Source organism: Heterocephalus glaber, unplaced genomic scaffold, assembly GCF_053883595.1.
Source record: "Heterocephalus glaber isolate CG9 unplaced genomic scaffold, H.glaber_assembly_v1.0 deba00001428, whole genome shotgun sequence".
Lineage (NCBI taxonomy): Eukaryota > Metazoa > Chordata > Mammalia > Rodentia > Bathyergidae > Heterocephalus > Heterocephalus glaber.
In genome coordinates, this window is record NW_028258293.1 from 18,754,939 (window position 1) to 18,776,981 (window position 22,043).

Sequence of the window (22,043 nt, forward strand, 5' to 3'; positions counted from 1 at the left end):
ATCATTCCAAATCTCTCTCTTCCTCCCCTCCTCCTTGCATCTTAATGAAGCAAAACTAAAAGATACTAATGGAAGTGATCCCAACTTGCTTGATGGCTGCTGGCCTTTGTAAACTGAGTGCTTGTTTTTCCCATGTATCCAAGGCCTGGACCAGGTAGATGGACCATTCTTCTTGCTGGAGAGTCCTCTGCATTTGTAGCTGTTGCTGGCTGCCAACCTTCTGGGTTGGGATCCATGCCATACCTACCCTAGGTACACCTGCAGACCTACTTTGGCTCCCTGGCACTGACCAGAAGCTGGGACCTCCAGTCCTTCTGCTGCCAGGCTCCTTCAAAGCCACATATTCGTGGTTCATCTTCATTGTCCTATCTGTTTCTGGGACTTGACTGGACCACCTATCCCAGGCCAATCTCACTTCCAGCTCTATCCCTTCCCCTATGAACTGGCTCAGGGCCAATATGTGTAGTTTGGTTTCTACTTCCTCTCTTGTGCACTTGAGTTTAGGGCACAGGTGTAGAGTTTCCAATTTCATGTCTGTCAAATTCTATCTTGTTCAATTTGGCCCATGGTTCCCTCTTGCTAAAACTGTTTTGTACCTGTTGTCACTTCCCCCACCTTCTTTTCAGCCACTTATACGAATGAGTGTAACTTCCCTATCTTTCAGCTATCGAGGCAAAAACGTATCTGGGGTGGAATTAAAGACAAAGCCTTTGGCCTGCTGCTAGAAAAACCTCCATTTTGATGTCGAGCCATAAATCAATCCCTTTGGACACGATCATTCAATTAATGACCATTTCACTTGATTTTGTAAACATCCAGCCCCAATTTTTCCAGCATCTAATCCAGATGGTTCAAAATGGTAGCTTTCTGGTACATTTTTTTGTTTGGTCTTCAGCACATTATTTTTTTAAAAAATTTGTATTCATATTAAAAATAAGGAAATTTCTCACCAAAATATTTGGGTTTCTGGCTTCTCTTGAAAAATATTCAATATCAACCAGCTGGAACTGAGTGGCAAATATGTTTGGCTAAGGCTGAAAGTTTATAGACCCCTAACATTCATATGTTGAAACCTAATTCCTAGTGTAATGGCAAATTGTTAAGGGGGTATCACCCTGCAGAATAGAGAGGATAATACAAAGACAAGGAGAAGAAAGGAGGCAGGGTTCTGAGGAGATGATTAGGTGGAATTGGACTGTGCCGTGATAAAAGGTACCCTCACCTCTGTTGCCATGTGTGGTCATAGTAAGAAGATCACCATCTGTTAGGACCTTGATCTTGGACTTCCCAGCCTCCAGAACCCCGAGTGATTTCTTGTTATTCATAAGCCACTCATCTATGTTAGTCTGTGATAGCAACCACAGAGACTAATACACCTTTGTTAGACAATGTATGCATTCTCTGGCCTCTGATGATTTCACTTACATCACTTTGAGTCTGCAGACTTCCTAAAGAATATGAAAGATTTTTCTCTCCTGATCACTGTATTAGTTATCTGCTGTAGTTATCTGTTGTCATCTTAATCAATCTTAAAAGGTTACAACAATAAATACTTACTATGACACACAATTTTTGAGCACCAGGAATCCAGGAATGTCAGAGTGGGGAGGTGGGGGGATGCCGCAGTAAAGAAGTTAGCTCTGGATGCAGTCATCTGAATCACTGATAGGGCTGGAGGATTTGCATAGATCTTACGCAATGACAGCTGCTTCATCCTGAGTGATCCAAGAAAAAAATGACCAAACTACTATGTTTTCATGGCCTTGTCTCAGGAGTGATCCATTGTCCCACGATTCTGATTGCAACTGAATTCCAAGCATATGCAAACAGAATTCAGCAACCACAATCATGGAAAGAATTAAGTTTGTGAATTAAGGTACCACTGTACTTGACATATGTTAAAGTATTCAATAAATGTTACTTACAATAATAACAGCAGCTAACACAGATTGAGCACTTAGTATCTGCCAGCACTTTTCTAAGAGCTTTCTCTAAAAGTTAAAGGATGCATTAACTCTGACACAACAACTTTATGAAGTCGTTTCTGTTATTATTCTTACTTTAGGACTTAGAGCACACAACCTGTGAGGCAGAGCAAACTGCCTGAGTTCACACACTAGAAAGAGGGGATGGGATTTAAACCCTGCTAGTGTGGCTCCAGAAATGTGTTTATGCATCCATTATATTACAATAATCCTCAAAGTTTTGTATTGTTACTGTTTATTATTACTATTATCATGATTACTTACATAAGCCCCTGGCCTGCAGCACTAGTAAGACTGTTTGGGAAAGAAACATAATCTGTTCATTGACTTGTTCTGATAAAACCCCACTACTTGGTGATGCAGGTACTCAAAACCCACTCCTTTTCAACCTTACTCCTTGCTCTTCTCAGAAAGAAGGACCTCTCATAGTTGACTCTCAGGGCCTGTCTTATTGGGGATGCTATAACAAAATACCTAGGCTGAGTAGCTGAAATAACAGGCACTGATGTCTCACAGTTTCCGACAGCTGGTAAGCTGAGATTAGAGTGCCAGCATGGCCCACTTCTGGGCAGGGCCCTGTTCCTGGTTGCAGAGAGTAGATACCTCATTGTATCCTCAAAAGAGAGAGGAAGCAAGCTCTCTCATGACTCTGAGCAATAATCTCCTTCCTTCGTGACAGCTCCAGGCTCATGCGTAGATGATCTAACCCTAACCACCTCCCCAAAGCCCTCCACCCCATTACCGTCACATGGATGGGTAGGTTTCCAACATACGAATTTTGTGGACCCAAGCACTCAGTGCACAGCTAGGCCTTTCTTTAGGGTTGGCACTTCTCTGCCTTGAGCTTCGGCTCATCCTGACCCAGAGGCTCCTTCAGCCTGCACGCACTGTCTGGCCATTGTCAGCATGCTTGCAAATGCTGCTTTTGTATGCCTGAGACATCTTTCTAACTCTCGTAAGAAATCCTCCCTGTGCTTATGTTAAATCTCATTGTCTTAGTGTGAATGATCCTTTCCCTGTTGATGATAAAACACCATGTGTTCATGTGGTTTTCCAGCCCTTTCTCCCACATATCAGTTTAGACCCTGGTGTCCTAGGTTGTGGCTGAGCAGACTGGAGATCCTTGAGGTTGCAGGCACTCTCTTCATGCTCATTTTCAGCAGACCAGTTAACTGCCCAGGACTGAAGCCCTACTGGCTGGGTTCAAATCCTGGGTCTGCCAAGTATAAGCTGGAGACTTTCTCTGAGGCCTTTGAGTACTTTGGTTTTCTCACCTTCAAAAGAAAGGGCATAAAAGTGTCTTCCCTATAACTTTGTTGTGAGGAATAAGTGAAATAGTTTATGGGAAGCGTGCTTAGAAAGTGCTCAGTGTTGGCCCACAAGCTGGTTTTATCTCTTCCTCCAGTTCAGCCTGCTGTCCAGGGAGCCATGCTGTGATTTCTGAGATTGAAAGAGCAAGTGCAGTGGGCAAAGAAGGAATACACTGGGAAGAAAGACACATCCACATTTGAATGCAGCCTCTGCTACTTGTTAAGTATGCAACCTCAGACACGTTGCTTGACACCTCAGCTTTCTCATCTGTAAAACCCAAATACCAATAGCTCCTCTCAGGGTTGTTTTGAAGACTAAATAATGCCCGTAATGTGTGGAACACTTCACTGTGGGGACCTAGCAGTTATTTAATAAATGTTAATTTCCTTCCTCTTCCCTTCCAGTCGAGCATCATGCTCCCAGGCCTGGGGTGGGTGAAGAAGGGAAGCTAAGGAGTTGTGCTTTCTCTCCAGCATCTCACACATTACACCATTGGCCTCATCAGAGGTCCCTGCTCACTGATCGTCTTTGCTCTCACAAAGCCCAGTCAAGGGCAATTTTGCATCTCCTTTCTGTTTCTTCTGTATGACCTTTGAAGAATAGGAGCTCCTGAAGAGTCCTTTTGGCTTTCCTATTTTTGAGTCCCTCTGCCATTTCTTTATGTTTTGGGTCCTCACTGGTTATACAGGCAGAGTTTGGGTTCCCAGAGCCTCCTGCCAAAGCCTGCAGTCCAGAAAATCACAGCTCTCTTTTCCCATCCACCCCAAAATCTGTCTACTAAGCCTGGGCACTGCACACACACACACACACACACACACACACACACACACACACACACACACACAAAGATGTGGGCATTTCCTCTGCAGTTTCCAACTCTCCACTTCACCAGTCGTTTTCTTCATGGTTGATAGGAGTTGACAAGCCCAGAAGAGCAACTGGTTTTAAATAGAGCCTCAGTCCTAGAGGAAGCATAAATGGTATTGGGAGACTAAAACAGGCAAAAGGGTATCTATGTATTTGTATGTGCCTGGGGGTGTGCGTGCATTTTTTTCATAGGACTGAGCCCATGGGTTTTATCAGATACTCAGATCTCCAAGAGGCACAAAGCATAGACAGCCAGAGCGTCCTTCCCTGCAGCCACTGGGAGAGGAAACTGTAGCTCAGCCAGTTGTCAAATGCTTTGCTTTGAGGGGAATGGAAGCCTCCCTTTGGCACCTGTGTAGCCAAGAACCTTCCCACATGCCTCCCTGTGAGGCTGCCACCTGGGCCAGAAATAGCCCCTCTTGCTCCAGCTGGCCAGAGCACCAGCTACAGATCAGAAATTCAGAGCTCTCCTCAATGTTCTCCTCCTCTGGCTTCACCAGACGCTTCCAATCTTGTGTCGGGTAGTGCCAGGCAGGAGAGAAGCCCAACTGCCCCCTACAGCACTATTTTCCTGACTAAAGTCCCACACACAAATCTTCATGACGCCCGTGAGATCTTCCCCTGCTTGGCTTCCAGCCTTGACTTCTCTTCGCTTATTACCAGCACTGTGCATGTTGCCATGTAGACTTCTGGGAAGTTTGGTTTTCATTCCTCACCTCCACGGTTTATTCAGCTGACTCCTGGGTCACTGCCACATGTGACTTCCTTCTCCATCATTGCCGCTGCTCTCCATGGTAACCAGTCCACCTATTCCTTCTCTCCGTTGATGGCTTCTTTTAATCTCTCAGCAAACTCCCTTTGCCTGACCTCTTGAATTGTTACCCTTCTTAATCTGGATTTATGGATCCGAGACCAGAATCAGGAAAGCCCAACCTCCTGGGGAGCGCCACCCACAGGCCCGGCTGGGGTCCTGCCAGCTCTTTGTTCATTCAGAGAAAATGAGAACAAGGCCATTCTGCTATCTGAGCTCCTCAGTTTCCTGCCAAGATGGAAGACTTTGAATGGTCAAGGCTTGTTCAGCCTTGTACAGATCAACAATTTGCAGGGGGGTGAGTTATGGTTGGATAGTGGCCCCTCCCCCTTGACCTGACAATGTCCCCACATCAGTGCCTAACTGCTGTCCTTGACTCACAGCACTAGGAGTCTCTTTGGAGCAGGTTGACACATATATCCACTCATGACAATGGCTGGTCCCCACAGAAGGTCTAGCATTTCCTCTCACAATTCCCAGTGTTTCAGCACCTTCTCTCCCTCATTCACACCAGGATTGCTTCCTTCACCCAGAATTGGTTCCCTTTCTCCATCAGTGGAGTCACTTGATGCCCTTTCTGCTGTTCCTCCCTGCCTCCTTTCTTCTCCCTTGTTTCTGTGTTATCCCCTCTACTCTGCAGGGTGATGCCCCCTTATGATTTGTAGGTTCATTCCCTTTCCCCTCAGGTACAATGAGTGCATGTCTTGGCCACACATCCCACTGGCACTTCCAGAAGATCTAGTGCTGCCTTCAAAAAGGCCACCTTGCCTTCTTTACAGTCTCTGGGTCTGTTTCCCCATCTCAGGTATTCGTTGTGAAGAGTGAATGAGCTATTACAGATGAAGCACCTAGCCCAGACTCAGCCACATACCACACCAAGACAGACTCATCCCTGCATTCTTTCCCTTTCTTCTGCTTTCTCTGGGGCTGTGGTCTCTGCTTCCAGTTAGACCCACCCACTTCACGATGAATCACCAAGCTTTTGCCTCTATCTGTCTGGAGCAGCCTGCTTTGCAATTCTGCCCTAGAGACATTGGGACCCCAGCCAAATCCAGCACTCTGTGGAACCTTACCAGGCTCAGGTTGACAGGCAGGGCCTGAACCTTACATGGGGGCTTGTCTGGTCCTGTGTCCTCCACACCTCTGCTTAGTGAATGAGTCGGGAAAGATGACAAGAAGCTTGATTTCTGAAGCTGGAGACCCTCATTTTTGCACCAAGTCCTCTTCCAACCTTTTCTGTGGATACCACGTCTGATCCTTCTCCAGGGCCAGGTTGCCCTTGCACTGGGGTGATCTGTGAGTGTTTCTATCTGACCTGGCTTGTCTTACTTATCAAGTTCTTGGGAGAAGAGGAACAAATCTCAGTGGCAGGATGCGGTCAGGAGGTGCTTCAAGAACCCTAGCAAGGCACCAGAGCCAGCCTATCTCTGTGTAGATGCTGTCTTAGGCAGGAGTCCCACACTCTTCTTAGCAATAGTGTAGTCTTGAGGGAGGATTGAAGCTCAGCGAGGTACCCAGGCCTTGTGCCACTTAGAGGGTGGAAAAAAGTAACATCCAAACCTCGCATCATCGGGGTTCTGGAATTGGGCAGTTGCTTCTGCTGCTACGGTAGAGTTTTAAGTTATCAAATTGATGAAAAGTCCTTCCCGATGTTTCAGCTCATCTCTCAGAGACCTTTATGTGGGAAGGATCCAAATAAAAGCTTTCTTAAGACTTCCTAATATTTCTTGGCCCATCTTTCAAGGTTCTTCATAATCTCCCCGCCACTCACTCACCCAGCCTCTTCTTCCCTCATTCAACCTATTCTTCACACTCAGCCACAGCCCTTACGTGGTGGCACCTCTTACCACTTCCCAAACATGTTTGTGCACACCCATGCCTCCTGGCCTTTTTGCCCTCTGTGCTTTTCTACCTCAGATGGTTTTTCATGTCTTCTTAATCTCCCTAGCAAAACTCCCTCATTTACCCCCTCAAGACAAATTCAAATCCAGGAGGCTTCTGTAAAGCCTCCCTGAGCCTGCTGTAGAGGCTACCTACCTCTTCCTGTGCTACATTTTCACAGCACCTTGTGACAACCACTTTGAGAACATATTTCCATGCACTAAAATTATCATTTAATTATTTCCTCCCACTACACTGTGAGCATCTTCAGAGGAGGACTCTGACTTACTCCACATCCCCAGCATTTAGCACCAGGCCTGCTGCAGGCTGAGTGCTTGGTACACATCTTCCATTTAAACACAAGAATTAAAGGAACACAAAAGGAACATGAAGTGAGAGGGAGCAATATTTCCAATATCTGGGGGCATGTCTATCAGGGAAGTAATATTTCTTGGGTTTTCTAAAGCAAATCTCCCAAGAGGGATAAGATGATGTATGTTCCTGAAATATAAGGGTCTCGAGAAAAATCAGTGATGCTTGAAAGCCCTGTCAAAAAGATGTGCTGGCAGGGTGCTAGCTGCAAAGGTTGAAGGCTCCGGAAGGTGTCTTCTCTCGAGGGCATTCCCATCACCTGTCTGGGTGACTGGCCTGCACTGGCTGAGCCTGCACTGGCTGCCTATGTCTGGTATTCTGAGAGCACCTCAAGGACCCAGGACTCTGCCTTTGGTAACCTCCGAGGAAGAGAGAGGAGCTTGGGTGGGCCTGGGCTGGAGGCCAGGAAGAGGCCAATGTCAGCCGTTCAGGTTCAGATGCTGGCAAAGGTGTCTTCTTAGCATGTACTCTAACCTTAAACAGATGAACGAAAGTTCATCCACAAGTGTTTTTTCCTATAGTTGAGGTCCAGTGTTAACCTAACCAGATTCAAGCAATTAATAAATTTCATCAAGCAGTTCTGAGGCCAGGGACCCAAGCCTGGATTTAAGCCTCCACCAGAACCTTGAGTGCTGAAAGGCTTTGCCTCGGTGGCAGTGTGGAGACTCTGACTCCAGGTCTGCTCAGAGCCCTGGCTCAGGCTGGGAGGGATGGGAGGGAAGCTCCATGACACCTGCTCAGTGAGTGACTGCTCAGCCCACAGGAGAATTCTCCCAGGAGCCAGAATATGCCACATCCACCAGGCCCCATGAGAAGCACATGTCCCAGATGAGATGCTAGTGATGGACTTAGAGTTGGACAGATGCAATCTGGATCAGTGGTGTGGTGCTGGGGAAGTGGAGTCTGTTTTCTTGTGAAGCTGGGATTCTAATATGGCCTTCTTTATGGGCCTGGGTGAGGACACAAGGAGGTGAGTCCCAAAATGTCCCAGACTTCATGGTTGACACGACACAGGGGTGTGGCTTGCTTGGCTCTGGCTGATCCACAAAAGAAATGGATGTAGCAGCAATCCCAGTGTGCAGCAGGGGACCACTTGAGAAAGACAACAGAGTGTCATTGTTATTTCACTGCCCTTCAAGGGGATAGAGCATGTGTTGTTCTCGGAAAGGGCAAAAGCGGCCTCCAGGAGGAAGATGGGAAGTCCCAGCCTCTGGAACAGGAAGTGAGCTTTGCCTTTGTTAACTGGGCAAACTGGGGAAAAAATCAATGTGTGCTGAGCCTCAGTTTCCTTCTAGTAAAACTAACTCGGCATCTTTCCATAAAGAAATGAAAATGGAAGGGCTGGGAGCAGAATGTTTGGGTTCTGCCAAACCACCTGCTCCTGCACGGATGCTTCTGTCTGGGAACAGATTGCCTGGAGATGCCCTGCCAGCCGAGGGAAAGGACATCATGTAGACACCCCGAGTCTGCAGAACACCATGCTTTCTCTGGGGTGTACATCGGTGTGTGAAGCCACAGGGGCCCTGCTACATGAGTCAGCCAGGCTGAGGCTGAAGTCACACAGCCCAAGCAGAAGTGGAGTGCTGATTCACAGCCTGTGAGAGCCTTAACTCTTTCTCCTGAGGGTGCTAGAAGCTGCAGCAGTGAAACTGGAGCTCAGGACCTGTGACTGCTCCTCACTGGTAGCCTGGAGCATGTTTCAAGCCCCTGTGTCTGTGTCCCAAGGAGAAAGCAGTTTCCTCCCTCCTTTCAGCCTTCCTCCCAATAGAGAGAGCTGCAGAAGAGGGAAGACTTTCTAAAGATTCTGAATTGGGTCAGATGAAGCCAGAAGAGCAAGCAGTTAGTGCAAAGGCACTGAGGCACAAGTACCGTTGGTGTATTTGGGATCATGAGCACAGAATCTTGCAGAGAAGGTTGGGGTAAGCAGGGACCTTTGACCTTGTAGGCCATCAATAAATGCAGATCTGGGGGTGTGGGAGAAGGGGTACACAGCATACAACCATTAGTCTGGCATTTACAGATGCTTAGACAAAGAATCTCAGAATTATGGGAATTAGTGTCTGTGTTGGTAACTGATAAAGACTCTAGGAATCTCAGACTCTTGAAGTTTTGGACTTAGTTATAAACTGTTGGGCTGTCAACCATGAGATTTTAGGATCAAGTTTCTCAGCTGGGTAACACTTTAAACTCTCCAAGTCATGCGTAAAAATAGAAGTCAGCACCCAAATTCAGATTGGCCCCTGGCTTAGCCAACAGGGGTAACTAGACCTTCACAAGCACCACACAGAGGTAGGAGGGGCCTCGCCTCTTGGAACCCCCTTTGCATTCTGGGGCACCTACTCTGCTGCTCCCTGCTGGGTGCAGCCTGCTGTTAGATGCTGTGTGGCAGCATCACCAGGCTCTGAGTTCTGGCCGTGTCCCCCTGGAAGCTCATGAGGAGGGTTCTACTCTGGGCTTGTGAGCCAGCAAAAGCTGGGCTGGAGCAGTGTCCGCTCCTGCCTGGACACGGCTGGCATCAAGCACTCACCAGGGCACTGTTCATAAATCTTGTGGTTTCTGCTGAAAACCACAGGAAGAACAGAAGTCCTTTCTGTCCTTTAAGTAATTTCCCAGTGTCTGGGCCATTGCCCCACCTTTGTTTGATGGGGTCCCCCTTCCAGCCCCAGGGAGTGCACAGGTGAGCTGGCCCTCCTCCAAGGTCATTAAATCAATGAAGACGACTGATTTCTATTAGTCCACTAATCGCATTTTCATTCCTCAAAGTGGATGAGTAGAGAGCCACAGAGCCCTGGCCCTAGGAAGAGCCACAGGTAAGGCCTGAGATGTGTGGCTCCCTGAGAAGCCTGCGACAGAGAGAAAAAGAGCAGTCCTTGGAGTCAGGCAGAGCTGAGCTGGAATCCCTGCTCCTCTCTTTCCTGCTGTGCCATTCTGACTATGGTACTTGAAGTCTCTGATCCTCGATCCTTTTCTCCTTTGTCATTTGAAGAAAATAATGGTCTCTGAAGCCATTACTTGGGTTTGCTTCCAGATCTGTGACACTAAGTAATGGTCTGAGGATTGCTTAGTCTATGGGATGGGGATAATAATACTCTCTATCTTGAGTAGTATTAGGATTGTTTGAGAGTTTTGAATGAGTAACATAGGAAGTAGGTTTGGTACCTACTAAGGTAGGTTTAGTGCCTGCCAAGGTGGCACTAAGTAAATGGGCATTAGCTATGACTGTCACTGTTTGCAGGGTGGTAGTGGGGTGAGAGTCTTGAAGGGTGTGGCACTTCATATGTGCATCGTATGTGATTGCTGCATGAATGAGAGAGGGTAGGATGGATTGATGTGAAGAGCTAAGCACAGCATACATCACGTGAGAGTGGGGAACGGCACACAGGCCTGCCCTGGGCATGAGATCCGTGCCGGGTGACTCTGATCCTGGTAAGCTGATAGATCCTGCACATCCTTTCCAAGTTTGCACAGCTCTTCCCAGCTCAGTCAGTGGCAGGTTGGCAGCTGGGAATCGGCAGTGATGGGAGCATATATACTGTAGACATTGGCAATGGCTGCTATCAAGAAACCAGCCAATAACATATGCTGGCGGGGCTGTGGGGAGAAAGGAGCCCTTCTCCACTGTTGGTGGGAGTGCAGACTGGTGCAGCCACTGTGGAAATCAGTATGGAGATACCTCAAAGAACTAGGACTGGAAGTCCCATTTGACCCAGCTATTCCCCTGCTGGGGATCTTCCCAAAAGAATTAAAAGAATCATACCACAGTGATATTGTCCACCCATGTTTATAGCAGCACAGTTTGTAATAGCTAAAGCTTGGAAACAGCCCAAGTGCCCATCAACTGGAAACTGGATAAAGAAGATGTGGTTTTTTAATAAAATGGAGTACTACTCAGCCATAAAGAACCAGAAACTAGAGACATTTATAGCTAAATGGATGCATATTGAGGCCGTACCCTTAAGTGAAATAAATAGGACACACATGAATAAATACCGAATAGTTTCTCTAGGGTGAGAAACTGAAAGTGTAAATAAGGATTAAAATAATTAAAACAAATAACTGATAATTTGAAATAGGAAGAAAAGGTCCAAAGGGGTAGGGAAATTGGGAGGGGAAAGGGAAAGGAAAGAAGGGAAAGGAAAAATTATGAGAAAAGGAAAAAATGGCAACAAAGTCTTTGTAAATAGGGAAGAGTGGAGGGGGTGAAGGGAGCACAGGGAATGGGGAAAAAATAAGAACCAAGATACATCATGTACAGCTACAAGCACCCAATGATAAATGTAAACGAATTGTATACCTAAAATGTACCAGTAAAAGAATTTAAGCAAAAAAAAAAAAAAAAAGAAATCAAGGGGCTTTTTTGGAGGTGGCAGTGTTTTAATGAGAGAGAGATTCAAACCCATTACGTCCTTCACCACCAGAATCATTTTCACGTTCTCTGCCCTAACCATCTTCAGAAACCATTTTGACCATCTTGTTGTAAGACACAGGATAAAGCATTTTACAGTGGAGAAAGTGTCAGTGGGCACTGGGGGCTTGGCTTTGGAGACCTCGTTACATTTGGAGTACCTGATTATAGTAGGTTTGGGTGGTCATAATGCCCACTGTGATACCAAAGAGACGACCGAGAAACACATGAAAGAGCTATTTGCTGGTAATTCTGGGACTTTATATAACTTGATGAGAATGAATTAATGCAACTTCCCAGAGGGACTGTAATCCTCTGTGCCTGGACCTTGTAGTCACACTTCATAGCCATTTGTGGGGCCCCTTGACAGCGCCTTCCTCTAAGTCCTTACCATAAATGGCCAGGTCAGGCCTCCTGAGCGAGGGGAACTATTTATGGCCATTCCAAATCTCCTTCAGCATCAATTGACTTTGAAGAAGTGCAGCTATTAAAGAAGCTGGACAGAAGCGCAGTGTTAAGTGTAGCAGACAGAAGAATGAACCCAAGGAAGGCATTTGTAAACTGCTAGGGTTTGAAAGCTTGTGTAGAATGATATTACAGAGAGAGAGAGGCACAAATCCAAATCGAGGCTGCCCTGGGGTTTGGGCTCAGCTTGGTCTGTTCTGGGAGCCCAGCTGCCCTCTGCCAGCTCACTATTACCCATCGGCAGGGCCCTTTGAGTCCAGAGCCCCCCTCTAGATAATCACGGAGGGTGGGAACGGGTGGAATCTCTGTTCTATCTTCTTTAGCTACACATGTGCTGTGAATGATCAAATAGATTTGACAACTATTGCATCCTTAGGAATAATCTCTCTTTTAAAGTGTGTTGACATAGCATTTGTGTTTCAATGGCCCTAAATGGCTTTAGAGGAAAGCCAGTTAATCTTCTGATCTGAGGAAGACCAGCAACTGTTCACTCTTGATGGAGTAAACAGAAATGTGCTGTGCTTTTAATCTCTAAATTAGTGCTATTGGAGGCTAGCAATTATTAGCACCTCTCAGTGGGGGTGGGCAGGGTGTTCATCATCTTCTCCCAGGCAGCTAGAGGGAGGGGTGGCCAAGCTGTAATCCAGACTGGGCTTTGAGGGACAGCATTGAGCTAGGGAGGAGAGGTGACCACAGGAGGACAAAGAACAGTGGCCTATGCATGAAGCAGCTGGGGAACTACAAAGGATAATCCAAAACATCTGCAGGGAACAGATTCAGAGGTAACTTGGATCTTAAGTGTTCCCAAAGGTCTATATGCTAAGGGCTTGATCACCAACCTATGGCACTGTTGGGAGGTGATGGACTCTTTAGCAAGTGGGGCTTAGTCTAAGCAAGTTAGGTCACTGGGGCATACCCTTGAAGAGGATATTGGGATTCTGACCCACCCCATCCCCTTTACTTCCCAGCTGCCATGAGGTGAGTAGCTCTGCTTCACCCAACAGTGATGTTCTACCTTGCCACTGACGCACAAACAACAGAGCCAACCAATTGACCATGGACTGAAACTTCTAGAACCATGAGCCAAAATAACCTTTATTCCTTTAAGCCAATATTCTCAGGTATTTTGTCACAGCAACAGAAAGCTTACTAACCGAACAATGATACAAAGAAATGAAAAGCAGCTAGAAAATAAAAAAATTTGCAGACAAATGGAACCAAAGGATTTGGGGTAATGATGAGAAAAACCATCTGGTCAGGTAGTGGGGAGTCTTTTTCAGATTGAGTCTGATTCTTCCTTTTCGGGCTAGAACCATGCATATTCCAGAGAAGGCTCCTTTTCCCACCCATTGCAACCAAGCTTGGCTTCCTGTCAGAATATAATAGGGAGTTTGTGTGAAACTCAGACTCTCTTGGTTCCACCCAAGATCTATTGAATTACACTCTCCATGAGGTGGTACCTCAGAAGCTGTGTCTTTAATGAGCTGGTTCCTATGCAAGCTAGCTTTTAAGATTTCAGAAGTGAAGAGTACCAACTCTAGAGACAGACTCCTTGGAGCTAAATCCTGTCTTCGGCACTTACTACATGAGTTACATTGTGTCTTCTGTTCAAAATGAAATGATGATCACAGTAGCTGTAGTACAGGGTTGTTGAAAGGATTGACTGAGATAATATACACTGCAAAGTGTTAGACTACTACCCAGTACATCATACCGTCTTAGGTTGGTTCTTCCAGAAGCAGAGCCTGAGGCAGGACATAGGGCCAGTCACTTATCTGGTCCATGATCCCAGGAAACAGTAGTGAACCCATGAAGCTCTGAGACAGGGAAAAGAAAGCTGGCACCGTGGGCATCAGTGGCTCCGTGCTCGTGGTAATCACCACCACCAGGAGATGTGTGGAACCTGCCTCAGCATCACCCCAGCTGAGGCTTGAGGAAGCTGGATACCTTTGTTGCCTGGACTGCTGTAGCAAACTGCCATGACTGGTGGCTTAACCCATGCACAGGGCCTCACAGTGCTGGAGGCTAGGAGTCCAGAATCAAGATGGCAAGACTGTGAGAGAGAATCTGCTCCCTGACCCCTCCCACTTCTGGTGTTTGCTGGCATCTGTGTTGTTCCTTGGTGTGTTGGAAGCATGATACCATCTCAGCCTTCATCTTTACAGGGTGTTCCCTCTCTGTGTGTATCTGTCCCCAACTCTCTCCAGTACATGGGACACCAGTTATATTTGGGCAGCCCCTGCCACTCTGCATACCTCCTCTTGACCAACTAGATCTGCTGTTATTTCCAAGTAGATGACATTCTTTGGTATTGGAGTTAGGATTTCCACATATGAATTTTGGAGTATGCAATTCAACCTATGCATAGGCTGTTCACCCCCCAACTTCTAGCCCTACTTGATTGAGGGCTGTTCCTACAGATGAGGGTGCCATGTACTTCCTGTTTGCTGTCCCTCTTCTGTAACATGCTTTTCTAGATATCTAGAAGAAAACTTCCCTGAGGACTGTGTGTGTCTTAGTCAGCTGAGGCCACTAGAGCAGAATACCATAGGCTGGGGGGCTTATAACCAATAGACACGTTTGTTTCTCACAGTTGTGCAGCCTGGACTCTGAGATCAAGGTGCCAGCATGGGTGGGATCTTGTGAGGGCCCTCTTCCAGGTTGCAGATGGCCCATTTCTCCTTGAATCTTCACATGGTGGAAAGAGGGGCCCTTTCTCTGAGGTCCCTTTTAGAAGAGCCTTAATCCCACTTACGAGGGCATCTATGGTTTGAAGGTGCCCCCTTCAAAATTCAAATGTGGCCAATGTGATAGTACAAGAGGCAGGCCTTTCAGAGGTGATAAAGCCACGAGGGCTGCTGCCTTGGGAAAGGGATTAAAGCCCTTATAAGACCTCACACAGTATTCAACCAGCCTGCCCTTCCATCTGCCAGGAGAGGACAGCAGCAAGGAAGGCCTCCCCAGTCTCCAGGTGCTGGCACCTTGCTCTTGGCCTTCCTAGACACTGGAACTACAAGGACACACACTTCTGCTCTTTAACAGTTACCCAGTGTGTGTAATCTGTTGCAGCAGCACAAACAGGACTTATCTCCCATGGGCCCCACCCCCTGATGCCATCACATGGAGGTTAGTACTGCAGCACGTGCATTTGGGGGACACAAACACTTAGTTGCAGAGCGTCTCATTCACGGCTATAGCCACAACAGCTAAATCAGTACCTGGTACATTGTAAGGGCTCCGTGTTTGTAAATGAATAAATGAGCAAAGGAATGAGTGGGTGGCTTCCTCCTTCACTCCAGCAAGGAAAGGCTCTCCTCAGTGAAGCCCGGCAGGGTGTTTTGCAAAATTCCTGTGCGGCTCCCTTCCAAAGCGCTAAGCCCCCTCAGGCACCAACTCATAATCCTTTGGTTTCCTTTATACAAGAGATCTGAGTGTCCCATTAAGTGTTTAAATCAGATTAACAGCACAGGTGCCAGCCCCTCCTGTTCAGTTGATGAGGCTCCCTTGGGTGGCCCAGAGCTGCAGCTTCACAGGGGAGCAGTGCAGGGCATCGGTATGGGAAGGAAGGGCTCTATTTGACCAGACTGGTGAGTTCCCCTCTCAGCTGCATTCAGCTGGCCCCAGGGGTACACTTCCTTGGGGATGTGGAGCGTGGCCTGTGCCCTCCTAAGAGGCAAGGTATCTCATGTCTCATCAGCACTGCTTCTGGGAGCGCTGCCTTACAGAGGTCTCTCCAATGTCAGCAGAGTGGGGATTTGTGGACAGCAGGAGAGGCCCGGAGGAGCTACTGGAGCAGGAGGACACTCGGCCTCATGCAGGGTGTAAACTGTGTTTCTTTGTCAACACTGGCTGTCACAGCTCAGAGCTGACTCTAAATCTGGCACAATCACAAAGAGCAAACTCCATACCTCCTCCTTTCTCATCACACAAAAATAGCCGAAACAAAGCTTCCCCCTTCTTGTCACAATTATGCTCCTGTCCTGCCCTCCTATGACACTTTATGAAATATTATTTATATAAAAAACAATTAAAGCTTGCTTACATAGAAAAAAAGGAAAAGACGACCAGTCTTTTAAGTCAAATCTTGAAAATCAAACCTTTACCAAAGGGGAATAAAAATGCTTATTAAATGCTTGTGTTTAGTCATTGTATTTGTCTTTGAGCTTCCTCACAGCACTACCAAAAAGGGAACTATGACCAGTTATGTGCTTGTGATATAAGGAAAAAAAGACAAGGTCTTTACATCTTTTGGAGCTACTTCCAAGAGGTATTTTATATATACAAGATGCTTAACAGGATATATTTTCTTTTCAGGCAATATCTTGGAAAACAAGTTTTCTGCAAATGCAGAAGTATTTTTGAGACAGATCTTCCTTACTTTGGCAATTCACAAAGGTTGAGGAAAAACACGAACACCTAATTAGGCAAAGATACTCTGCAAAGACTGAGCCTCTGTCTCTCTCTCTCTCTCTCCCTCTCTCTTCCTCTCTCTCTAGCAATTGTTGTTGTTGGTCGAGGCTAAGGAAATCCCTCTTCTAATCAGTAGCACATGAGTGGAGCAACAGACTTTCCCATTTACTGGCCCACCAAAACCTTTATCCTAGGTCACTGTTAACAGAGGCCAGAGGTACAAAAGAGTAGCAACTTTTACAAGCAGCTAAACCTTTCATATCTTGCTTCAAAGTTGGCTCTTCTGTGTACAACTTCATTTCCTGTGCATCACTCTTATTCTAACCCCAGTACCACACCAGAGTCATAGACACTGTTGTGTATAACAACCCATCCCAGAAGTCGGTGGCTTGGAATGACAACCGTTCATTGCCACAGAATCCTGTAGCAAGGGCTGAGATCTCTCAGCAGCTCATCCACTAGTCTCTGTCCTACGTGGTGTTATGGTATCAGCTGGGCTCTCCCAGGTATCCGCTGATGGCCTAAATCACTGGCAACTCCTGTGCCTCACACCTTCAAGGAGGCTGGCTCAGGCATCCCTACTTGGGACAGCCAGAGAGTGAAGACAAAAGCTGCCAAGCATCCCAAGGCCTGGACCTTGCACAGCAGCCTCCTGTCTCATCCTGTGTGACACTGGTCCATCCAGCCAGAGTCAGTATGCAAGGTGGCTACCCAAGGATGGGGATTCAGGGAGACCACTTGCTCTCACTGATACTTTAGAAATAGGGACCCGCCCCCATGGGCAGTCATCTCACAAGCAGGGTGAGGAGGGAGAGAAGGAGGCAGGTGGGCCTTCCCGGGGTGGAGAGGGAAGGGCTCTTTGTCAGGGCATTTGACACTAATGTAGTCCTCCCTCCAAGCTCTGTGCACTTGCCACCACCAAGAACACAGCTACCAGGCTTTACACACTCCTTTTAAAATTTCAAGGTGAATATAAGAGGATGAATCTTTGAAGTGATGAAGGAGTCAGCACCTTAAGAGCCTCCTGGTGTCCACGCTTGAAGTTTTGGGCACACAGCGTGTTGAGTTATGCAGCTCTCCAGCCTGGAGCTGTGAGACAGTGACCACTGGAGATCACGAGGTCATTTGCATACAGGCTGATGTGAGACACACAGCATGCTAGCTGCAGCCCGGAAGTCAGCTGAGTTTTTTCCAGGCTGAAATGAGAACACCTGGCCCTTACATAGGACAAGAGTCACATTGTTTGAAAGGACAGCCTGAATGACAACAAAGGCCATGCCCTCATTGCCCATTGCTTTGCAGAAGCTGGAAATCTGAAAGTTAGATAACTAAGACAATGACTAACAGAACCAGAGGACAAGAACGGTTTGACATCCAGAGAAATGGTGTGAATTTTCACAAAGATTGAGCTAGATAAGAATAAATGTAACATCCTACATTTTGGTTCACAGAGTTCATTTGTACATGCACACACACATACCCACATACATGTGCATCCATGAACACCTGGAAGGAAGAAGGCCTGACTTAGTAGCACCATGTAAAAAAAAGCATATATGTTTCCAGCAAGCTTAATTTGAGTCAAAAGAAGGCAGAGTTGATAGGACCTTAGACTATATTAGTAAGAGCATAGATTCTAGATTAAGGAAGTTTCTGGTATTCTGTATGGCACAGTTTATATCAAGTGTACTAAGTCAGCTCCTGGGTATATAATTTAAAACATTCAAGAAAAACTAACATATTTAGAGGGAAGGTCATGTTGATAAAAGAACTTGAAATCATGAGATATAAGGAAATATAACTAAAGATGCTTGACCTAGAGCCATCCTTAACAAGGGCTTAAGAAGGTCCTCAGCTCTAAAGGGTGATGATATAGAAGACAGATTTGATCTGTTGTGTGGCCTTAACATAAGTCTACTTACACTAGTGAATGGAAGCCAGGAGTCCTGGCATTTGAAGATCAGAAGAAATAAGAACATCTAGTCATTGAAGTGCCCCAATTAATGGACTTGAGCGAGGCAGGGTGGCATATGCCTGTAATCCCAACATTTTGAGAGACTGAGGCAGTAGGGTTGTAAGTTCAAGATCAACCTGCGCAACTTAGTGACTTAGTGAGATCCTGTCTCATGTAGTTCAGTGCAAAGCCCCAGGTTCAATACCTAGTAAGAAGACACACACACACACACACACACACACACACACACACACACACACACAGAGTACTTCGTCTCACTCTTTATGGTCTCCTGGGGTAGATGATTAGGTTATTGGTTCAAAACCATCTTTAAAATTCTGCCCAACCCATGATGAGGTATCCTAAGACCTTGTCGGAGCTGCCATGATGAACAGGGCCACTGTGCTGTCACATGCTGCTGAGGACTCAGTGCTGCTGCTGAGGGCCATGACAACTGAGATGCTAAGGCACTGTGTGCTGAGCCAGATTCAGTGACAGCAGGCAGCAGCCGAGTGGCACCTGCTCTTGCCATCCACCTGATAGAAAGATGAAGATCATTTTCCTCTTTGTTTTTAACTTTGAAACTTTGCTGTTCTGGCTACCTGGAGACCCAATAAGACCTGGGGAATGGGGTGGGCCCTCTAGCCTCTTCTGGGGAGTCAGCTCACACAAAAAGGTGAGTGTTTTCATTTCCCCTCCGCGCCCTGCCCCTCACTATGCTGAGACTGCATCTTCTCCCTGACAGAGGAGCTGAAGGAGAAGCTGACGGAGTACGTGGACAAGGTGAACAGCCAGAAGCCAGGCTTCATCAAGGTCGTGCGCCACAACAAGCAGGAAGGCCTCATCCGCTCCAGGGTCAGCGGCTGGCGGGCAGCCACTGCCCCTGTGGTGGCGCTCTTTGATGCCCATGTGGAGTTCAATGTGGGCTGGTAAGTGTCAGGGGAGAGGGGCACATTGATGTCCATGGGGGCATAAAGCATGTTAGACAATTCGGGGGACAGGTGAGATGTGAGAATGAGGGACCCAAACAACGGGGCTGGAGGGTTGGAGGTCCACGGGTCCACACATGGCATCTAAGGGTATGGTGCTATAAGGCGTGTGGTCCTCCAGGAGGTGTGACCAGGAAGCGGTATACGTGCTAAGGCCAAAGCAGAGAGATTCTGCAGGCTAAGGACAGAGTTCCAACACCCCGAATGGCAGCACTGGGGCAGATGTGAGACAGCTGTCTCACCTTGTGCAGTGGGGACTTCATCTTGTGTGGGCTTCTGCAAATTCCAGGCCAGAGGTAGCACATGATCTCACATTCTCAGATTCTCCCTACTAGTGAAGTATCTCAGCAAATCTTTTCTTCTCTGGTCAGGGCTGCTAGGGCTGGGTGGGGCAAGGGAACTGACAGAGGCCTGGGTCTGCCACCAAGAAGGAATAAGGCTCGTGATGCTGATTTCTCTGCAGGCCAGGGGATATAGTGCAGCCCCCTGTGTGTGGCTTTGCTTGGTCATGGGAGAAACAGGTGCCAGGGATGACTGTGCAGCTGGGAAAAGTAGCTTCCCGCCCTTTTTTCCCGTTTGCCTCATGGCCTTGGGCTCCACTCCCTCCTGGCTCCACAGTGCCAGCCTCTGCCTCTGGGGAGCTGGGCGAGGCGGTTACTTTGGCAGGAAGAGTTGCAGGGCAGTGGGGCACGCACATAGCCAGAGCTGGATTCCAGCATAACAGGCCCAAATCAAGGCAGCATTGCAGCCATTTTTTAATAGCTGAAGTCCCTGCTTGCCATTTGTGACTCTTTAAAAGGCATTTTCACTGGATTTATGACCAGAGTAGGAGAGGGACACTTATTATTTCAAGCTAATTTGAATAAACAATTATGCAGCAAATGTATTATTAATGAGAAGCTTCTCATTCCTGTCTGCAAACACATTGTTTGTGTGGTGCCCAAAGGGGCCTCCTGGCTCCCTGGGGAGGCCTGGATGTACCACCTCTCCTTAGATATTTGGGGATAGCACTCTGCCACCATGCTCTGTCTCTCTTCCAGGTTTTTACACTGAATTTTAGCAAAATCAAAGCCCAGATTGAAAACTTCCCCTGGACCCTCAAATCTCTTCCCTCATTTCTATTCTTCATTTTTATGTCTTGGTTTTTGTTGTGTATGGAGACAGGGAGAGCAACAGATGGACAAGGGTCTCTTAGGCCAGCTCTGGACATGCTGAAGGAGTGGCCAGGGTACCTGCCAACCCGGAAGTCCTCAGTGCGTGGGAGGCAGTGTGACTTCCATTAGTGATGACCCAGTGGTCCTTTCTCCCTCTGCTAGAAATGAACCTTCAGGAGATGCTAATCTGGCTGTTGTCCACCTTGGAAGCAGTCACCCCCTCTCTCCTTCCCTCCTGCACAGGGCTGAACCAGTACTCACCCGAATAAAGGAGAATCGGAAGCGGATCATCTCACCATCCTTTGATAACATTAAATATGACAACTTTGAGATAGAAGAGTACCCACTGGCTGCCCAGGGCTTTGACTGGGAGCTGTGGTGCCGCTACTTAAATCCTCCCAAGGCCTGGTGGAAGCTGGAGAACTCCACTGCCCCAATCAGGTACAGCATTCTTGCCTGTGGATCTCTTTGTCTTGTCCTCCAAACCAGGGCTCCCCTCCCTACTCAGAACTTATTCTCCAAACTCCAGGGATGTCAGGGTGGAGGAAAGGTATAAAGGAGTTCAGTGTGATCTTCAGTCACTGTAACAGCCTCCCAACATGTACTTTAAAGGAGCCAACATGGCACACAGAATCCACTTACAGCCTCAAAATTACTCATTTGGACATATCACCAGGGATACCTGCAAGGTGTTAGCTGTGCGATTTGGTTCCCAGCCCCCAAAGTCTGGAGGCTAGTGAAGACAGACAAAATAATCAGAATGGAAAATTATTTTACCATGCAGGTGGAGTGGATGGCAAGTAGAGAAATGGGAAATGCTTCACAAATTTGTAAAACATTTGTGTTTGTTTGTAGTAAGAGATGGTTAGGTGGGGAATGGACACCCATATGTGAAGTTCACAGTCATAGAGCAGGTTCAAAGGGACTGGAAGGAGAAATGTAAGCATGAAGCGCCAAGTAATGAGGTGGACAGGTGGAGAGGCCAGACCAGACCCACGGGACTTGTGTTCCTCGATGCTGCTTGAGTTTTATCCTGTAGGTCTCAAACAAAAGTGGCATCAAACTGCATTTCAAAGATCTCAAGTCCTCCTGCCTTTGCTGCTATCTTCCTAGACCCCTCGGTTATTCCCCTATGCAGCATCTACTTTTATAGGTCAGGACTCCTGCATACCAGTCCCCACCAGCCTTGTTTCTACCTGTGTTGATGACAGATGGGTTCCTGTAGGGGGCAGTTCCTGGAATGAAAGAGGAGATTAGAAGATGATGTTGCTTTGTATTGCATGAGAAAAAAAGATTATGAAAAACACAACTGAAAGTAGGTGATGAATACCTAAGATCACATTTTTCCTCGCCAGAAGTAAAAGAAGATACTCATGTTTAAACTAGAATGGATGAGAACCTGCTTACCTTTCCTGTGGTTACCTCTGTAACCTTCTTAG

At 47.1% G+C, this 22,043-nt stretch overlaps 1 protein-coding gene across 3 annotated transcripts in view; it reads left to right on the forward strand.

The window, feature by feature from the left end:
- Galnt18 (polypeptide N-acetylgalactosaminyltransferase 18) overlaps positions 1-22,043 on the forward strand; it is a 343,509-nt gene that overhangs the window by 234,926 nt on the left and 86,540 nt on the right. For all 3 annotated transcript variants that reach the window (XM_087211670.1, XM_004851426.3, XM_021263800.2), the window contains 2 exons: positions 19,207-19,390; positions 20,848-21,045. In XM_087211670.1, the coding sequence (XP_087067796.1) occupies positions 19,207-19,390; positions 20,848-21,045 (382 nt within the window). The remainder of the gene's footprint in view (positions 1-19,206; positions 19,391-20,847; positions 21,046-22,043) is intronic.